Source organism: Cupressus sempervirens, chromosome 8, assembly GCF_028749045.1.
Source record: "Cupressus sempervirens isolate cs-2001-9-10 chromosome 8, ASM2874904v1, whole genome shotgun sequence".
In the NCBI taxonomy this organism is placed as follows: Eukaryota; Viridiplantae; Streptophyta; class Pinopsida; order Cupressales; family Cupressaceae; genus Cupressus; species Cupressus sempervirens.
Window position 1 is genome coordinate 802,300,994 of NC_143125.1, and position 7,802 is coordinate 802,308,795.

At 33.3% G+C, this 7,802-nt stretch overlaps 1 protein-coding gene across 1 annotated transcript; it reads right to left on the reverse strand.

Moving 5' to 3' along the window:
* Positions 1-3,020: 3,020 nt before the first annotated feature.
* Positions 3,021-3,755, reverse strand: LOC149544821 (histone H2B.3-like). Its single transcript, XM_089795400.1, has one exon. The coding sequence runs from the start codon at positions 3,651-3,653 to the stop codon at positions 3,225-3,227; it is 429 nt and encodes a 142-aa protein (XP_089651526.1). The 5' UTR covers positions 3,654-3,755; the 3' UTR covers positions 3,021-3,224.
* Between the last annotated feature and the right edge of the window lie 4,047 nt (positions 3,756-7,802).

The window sequence follows — 7,802 nt, forward strand, 5'->3', positions numbered from 1 at the left end:
AAACTTTTAAAGTTATAATAATGATTCTCAAATCCCAATTACTATTCACCCCACACCCCATCCATTATTATTATAAAATAGCTTTTTTCTTATTAGAGATATAACTTTGTTAAGCTTGCTTTCTAATACTAGGTAGCATGCACCCCTTACACTTCTTGACCTATCTTAAGAAAACCATATAACTTTGTTAAGCTTTAAAATGTTTATTTTCTGGAATAGATTGTGTAGAGATTTTTCATCTATCTTCCTGATGATGGATCACGTAGTGTGATTCGAAACGTTGATGAAAAATCTCTACACAATCTATTCCAGAAAATAAACATTTTAAATCATGGATTGTGGAAATCTGATTGCATTAATTTGTTAAGCTTGCTTTCCAATACTAGGTAGCATGCACTCCTTACACTCCTTGACCTATCTTTGAGGAAAACCATATAACTTTGTTAAGCTTGCTTTCCAATACTAGGTAGCATACACCCCTTACATATAACTTTGTTAAGCTTGCTTTCCAATACTAGGTAGCATGCACTCCTTACACTCCTTGACCTATCTTTAAGGAAACCATATAACTTTGTTAAGCTTGCTTTCCAATACTAGGTAGCATGCACCCCTTACACCCCTTGACCCATCTTAAGGAAACTATCGTATGTACAAAATTGTTTACCTTGATATCACCTGTTGGTGGGGCTATATCCAACCCCACCCCATTTACACCCACTCAAATTAAGTGGCCTAAAAACAAAAGGCACATATTTTGGAGGAATAGATTCAAAATGATTGTCAAGCCCTCTAAAAAATTCCCATTAGATTCTCATAAGACTCTTGCCTAATTAAACCTAATTCCTTATTTACACCCACTCAAATAAAGTGGCCTAAAATCAAAGAGCTTGATCCTCAACCCCTCTAAAAAAAATTCTCATAAGATTCCCATAGGACTTGCCGAATTAATACATGAATTTGCTCCCCATCATTGACAATAAGGTGTACCTAATTTTAATGTAGATTAACCACTAATTTAGGTTGCTACCCTCTAAATTAATGTATTAATGTTTGATTTTGCTCCCACCATTGACAATAAGGTGCACCTAATTTTAATGTAGATTAACCACTAATTTAGGTTGCTACCCTCTAAATTAATGTATTAATGTTTGTTTATTAAAAAATAGTAGTTAAAAGCAAGCTAGATGTACGATAAGTAAATGTTAACAAATAAGTGATTATACAAGCTTAATATAATTATCATAATTTTTAAGCATTAAATTGAAATTACGGGCAAGAATAACTTCCAATAATATGATTCAAATAAAACAAAATTAATTTGTTTTATTAATTAATTGGTAGGATTGATTCATAACTCGTACATTACAATCAAATGTATAATCAGAGGTAATCTCTATTGTCCATACCAAATCTCATTTGAGGATTTCAATTCAACATACCTAAATCTACCATAACACGCTAATGTTAAGTTCAAAATTTACTATATCACTGTCCCTTTTACAATTGGACAAAACATTACAGAAAAACACCACGTCATGTTTTTTAAACCTCAAAACACAAAAGACCACCTATTGAAGGAGCACTCAAAACATAATGCAAAGTACGCAATAAGATCTCCGCACTAGAATTATAAAATTTTAAATTATGAATTTCTGCATCGCCCTAGAAATCCAAACTTACTGTTTTAAACTGATGCATTCAATACACGAAATATCTTATGCAAACAGCGGTGGCCAGACATGAAATCTTTTCACTAGCCGAAACATTACAGTGGAATCATGGAATGGCTGGATGATCACACTCAGTGAGGAGGAGAATTCACTGTGTAATAATTACTCAATCAAGATGAAATTTCCAGATGATCGCTCCAACCATTAATCATGATCTATAATTAGTTAACGTTGTTTAGGTATTTTCTTGCTGGTTATTTTAAATTTCTATCTTCTTTGAAACTTTCACAGCTTTATCTGAAAATGCATTTTGCTGCTGATCAGAAAATACTTAAGTTGAAAATCGTCATTTTCAAAAGTTAGAAATGCAATCAAATTTAAGCATTCATGTGTGCAATTCAAGCACAAGTCAGAAAAAAGGACAATTATCCTGATATGCAGATCATTTTCGTTTTGACAATAGCCATGAAAGGTACCTATAACTACTTTACAAGAGTCATGAGAAAAAAATTCCATTTGCACATTTGGGATTCCAGTACAATTTGAAGACGTTTAATAACCTCCATTTTCTTACAAAAATTTGTACACGACAACTGATCCGTTGAGAAATCCTCTCAAATGTACATTTCATTTGGAAATGTATAGTTGTTTCTCTGTTTTCTAATCTAATCTGCCTCCAGCAAGTCCACTTCTATATCACCTTATATTTACCCCTCCCTGAATCCCCAACTTCTAAGATCGAAACTCACTGGATCAAAGGTTGACTACTAACTCAGAAGACCTAGCGCTTGAAAATACCGCAAAGAGAAAGAAATATTGATTCCTCTCATTTAAAAATGAACCTAATAAATGAAAATCGATTAAACACAAGGTTTCCAGGAGGGGCTATGATTCTTCAATGTAATCTAGTATTTGATATTCAGAACATGTGTTAATCTACCGTACAGATCAGCTTAAAACCTTAAGCGATTAAGAAAACGAACTTTCGATTTTCTCGTGACGAATTCAATCAATAGGATTCTATAAAGATCTAATAAGAGAAATCATCTCACACCACAGAACAGAGATTTCTGGTCGAAAGTAACAATCCCAATACGCGGAAATTGCAAAAAACGGGAAAGACCTATCCAATTAAAATACCGAAATTTCCTTTTTCGAATGACTAAATCCACACAAAAGGAATCTTGCAAAATCCAATAAGCTCTTCGTCGATTCAGAAAACTAACAGCAGAAAATTCCAATCAAAACAGTAACTTACACGAAATACAGACGTGCAACCCTTACACGATTTTGAAACTGTTCTAAATAAACCCCGATTTACATTCTCCCTTGCATTTTAGAGACTAAAAATTAAGAAATATTCGCCATTAAGCCAGTCACCCACATTAATTATTAGATCTTTGCGCAAAAGGCTGCGCATAGATGTGTCCAACATTCGATTGCTTCAAGCTAAAACGCTTATAAAAAAAAGAATACAGTACCCGGCAGCCACTAATGGCTGCCAAATCCTACTAAAAGATGAAACAGAAACCCTAAATAAAAATAGAGACAAGATTATGCACTTGTGAATTTGGTCACAGCTTTTGTACCCTCGGACACTGCGTGCTTTGCAAGCTCCCCAGGAAGAGCGAGCCTCACAGCCGTCTGAATTTCCCGGGAAGTGATAGTAGGTTTCTTGTTGTAACGCGCCAATCTAGCCGCCTCACTGGCCAGTTTCTCAAAAATATCATTGATGAAGCTGTTCATAATCCCCATGGCTTTGCTAGAGATTCCAATATCAGGGTGCACCTGCTTCAAAACCTTGAACAGATAGATCTTGTAGGTCTCGCTGCTCTTCTTATGCTTCTTCTTCCCCTTCTTATCTCCGGCCTCTTTAGGGACCTTCTTCTCGGCCTTGGCAGGCTTCTTCTTCTCCGCTGCGGGGGATTTTTCAGCCGCGGGCTTCTTCTCTGCAATCGGCTTCTTCTCTGCCTTTGGTGCCATCTCTCAGATTTACAGATCGCAGTTTCGAATCCTGCAAACACAAACCTAAACAGAGCCTACGAAATACAATCAGAACAATTGAATAAAAGAGGGGCATTTCCTCTGTTAAATATATAGGGAGGAATTCTGCTTTCTTATTGGTTAATCGCTTGTGCCACGGATTGCCGATGTTCGCTGAATCGTGGCCGTCCGCTGAGATGTTTATCGAGACAAGCGTAGACTTCTGTAGCACTCTGCATGTGAATATTTTCGGCCACGCAAACATAATTGATTGGAAGAACGCGTGGAAATCTTTTGTTAAAGTAGGATATTTTACTTGATTTTTAGGGCAATAAAATGAGTAAGAAAAAAACAAGGGGCACAAGCGCCAAATTCCTGCTTTCAATGGGATGAAGTTTAGGGCAAGAGTTGAATTAAATTGTACATGTAGAATTTTGAACTTTGAACTATAGACAAAGAAATATAGAACTATGTTGCATGTATAGTCTAAAGAAAAACATTGAACATGAATATTGAGTGCATAACAAATTTGGTTTGATGAAGAAAAGATTACATATTGTTTCTTTTTTGTGTGGTTTTCTAAGTTGTAAGTCTTTTAAAGTAAAAAAATTAATGTATTAAATCTTAACTCACTATATCAACAATTGATGTGCATTTTCTTGCATTGGGGTCTTAAATACCTGTCTATCATCTTCCGCACCAATGAGAGACCTCCAAATATGTTGGATCAAATTTTCCCAAAAATAATTGTCACTACCAGATGTATAAACAACTAAATTGTTGTGTTTAGGTTTCATATGTTTAAACATTGTGAGTTTGAAAAATGTTATCATCGATTGTTTACAATGAAGTTAATTTTTATATCTTAATGTTAAGAAACATTTTTTATTTCTAATTGAATATTCTTAAAGATCATTTGAGAATGTTTGTTTGATTTTTTAAAAAATATTTATTTTAAGCCTTGGTTTTAATATTTTCTAAAAATAACTAACTATACTATCTATAATTATTTTTAAATATTATATGTTAAATTAATTTATATGAATTTAAAGGAATTTGTTACTTTCTAGAAAATAATTTAACCAAAGTATGATTAATTTGATTTTAAATTTAAGAATGCATAATTGTAAACTATATTATTATATAATATTGATATAAATTATAGTGAGTCAATTGTTGATAATGAGAGGTTGTTTCAAAGTTTGGTCCTTGTGTGCATCTATAATTATGTCAGCAAAGAGATTTATGTTTATTTTCATGATGGCTCTGCTTGATTAGGTATTCAGATCTTAATGTTCATAGCTCATAATTGATTCTACTCTTAAAAGAGTTTTTTTTTTGTATGTTAATTTTGAATGTGGGTGCTGCCACAAAATAGGATGAAACTACAGTTGTAGGAAAAAATTGTTGATTTACATTCTAACAGCTACTCACAATCAGTCACTCATGGCCACTCTCAAACATCACACACTAAGGGAGAAATTAAGCTTGAAAAAATAAGTCAACTTTGACTATTTAACACTTTCAACCTAGGAATCAAGTCATAGAGTGTGATGTTTAAGTCGCCCCATCACAGCTAGTTTCACAGTAGTTCCCTAACTTGGGCTGTTGTGACACTTGATGGAAGAATAAACTATTATTGGGACATTTACAGAGACATCTGCTCAAACCAGAAATGAATTTGTGCATTAAGTTTGGACTTTTTATTCCTCAAGATGATGAAGGCACGATTGTGGGTGCCGTGAAATAGGGTATTGCACTTCTGCTTGAAATCCGACATTGTGTTCATTATGGATATATTTCTTAATGCCTAAGGCTAATGTCGCCAATCTGTTCTTAAGCAAAAACGACGACCTCTTCAAGGGCTTCTTTTCCTCCCATTCTTTATCTTCCACTCAAGGCCTTGCGATGGCCAGAGACAAATTTGGTTCAGTAAAAGAAGAGGTGATTTCTAATATCCCTATTGTTTTATTTCAGAGGCACGTCACTTTAATGATAGCCATCAGTCAAGGCCATGCATAATATAACCATAAATTTTTCCTGTAACAGATACGTAGTATTTGGTATAGTGAAGCATTGTGTCAATTCTTACTAATAGTAAGAATGTTATCATATAAATTTTTTTATTTATAAAAATTGGAATACAAAATTATACCATGAAATATGCAATCAATTCTTTGTATTTCATTGTTAAAGAAGATCCAACAAATAGGAATTAGAAAGGAAAATTGAGAACAAAGAAAAATTTACGCACCGAGAAGAGAGACACCAATGCAAAAGCAAAGAAGAATAGAGGGAAACAAAAACAGGGGAGGAAGGCAAGTTATATGTGCTCTCTTCTTATCTTCTGCGCTTCCGTCCTCAAGTTGAGACATTGATGCAAGTGATAAGGCTGGCATTTTTTAATTGCCCTTAACAACACCCAAAACTGGTTTACCAATGAAATGGGGAAAACTCAAGATTTGTGCCTGTCGAGTGAAACGGGAAAATGTTTGCCAGCATTTTTTTTTATAACAATTGTTAACGAATTTGATTGAATGGGCCTAGCAACAGAGGGAACATGAAATTTTTAAGCTTTGCTTTTGAGATTTGCAGCAGAGGAATAAGTGGTTCTTGTGCTTCTCATCTTATCAAGGGTGTTCTTTCGAGAACTTTCTGACAGCGATTTCTAGAATTTATTTTTCAAAGATTTTTTCATTTTTCAGAGGGAAATTTGATTTTTCTAGTTGCTTTAACCAATAAGAAATAAGAAAAAAAAATATTTTTTAATTGTTGAAAATATAAATTAATTGTAAACTATATAGTTCTTCTTCAATAAGATTTAATACTTTATAGTGCTTGGACTTACCTGCAATAATGTTACCTGAATCCCGTTTGAATGGCTCAGCTGATTCTAAAACCCACCAAAATTCTCAACTGTCGTCTGCAAGACCTTCATTTACAGTGATAAATATCCCAAGTTCAGAATACAAAGTTCCTCCTGAACTTGGTACTCCAAGAATTGAAAATCTAGCTGCAGCTGTAAAAGTTGAAAATGTTGTAGAATTAGACATTTTTATCTTAATCGCAGTTCCTGATAATTCAATTGGAGGTGGTTTCATGGAAGCTAAGAATCTCTGTGTGTCAAGTGGTTCTCAGGAAGCAGCACGTCCCCACAGTAATATTCAATCAGAAATAATATCACCCAATAGTTCTTCAAGGTCATTTTTAGCGTCTTCAATAGGAAAACAAAATGCAACAGAGGGATAATCCTGCTCATGGCATTGGCATGTGCGTCTGCAAAAATGGACGTATTTGGATGGGGCAAGAAACTCCATTGTCATTCACAATGGCTTATATCTCTAGCCATGAGCAAGTTGTGCCCGAAGAGTATACAAAATTTAGAACTTAGAGAAGAACGAAGCTTCCAGAACATGCTGGAAAGGATGCTTCTCGAAGAAGTTTTTAAATTATTTTATTTCCGTTATGTAATAATTTTTTAATTTTTCTGAGAGAGAAATGATTTTTCTCATTGCTCGAACCAATCAAAAAATAAGAAAATTTATGTTTTAAAATGATTAAAAATAAATAATCATAGTTGACTATTGCGTTCTGCTTAAATAAAAATTAATAACTCATTGTTATTGGCCGATTGACTTGGTCAAATGATTAATTCTGGATTAAAAAAATCCATAAGTTTTCCTGCCGCGGGCAGGAACTAATAAATAAAAGTCGTTTTAATTTAAAAAAATAGACTAGAGGTCAAGGTTGAGGCCAAAATGATTTTATTAACTAGGGGCATGTGCCAAAGTTCCTGTCTTTGTGTTTTCATGGTTGACTGTAATAGTGTTTAGTTAAAACGTAATTTATTTAATTTAATAATTATAACAAATAACTAATAATGGAAAAATATAATATTATAGTACTAAGCTAAATTTAATAACAGAATATAGTTAGTTTATTAGTATTAAATTTTATGACTTCAATGATATATATTAATTAAAATTTTAAAAGAATATATAAGTAAACATTATAGTATCATGGTAAATTAAAATGAGACATCCTAAAGAACATTTATCATACATTTATCAATAATGATAAATACAAGAAACCATAATAAGCCAGTACTTAAGCATCTATTGTAAACTAGAAGACATTTAATTACAAGGT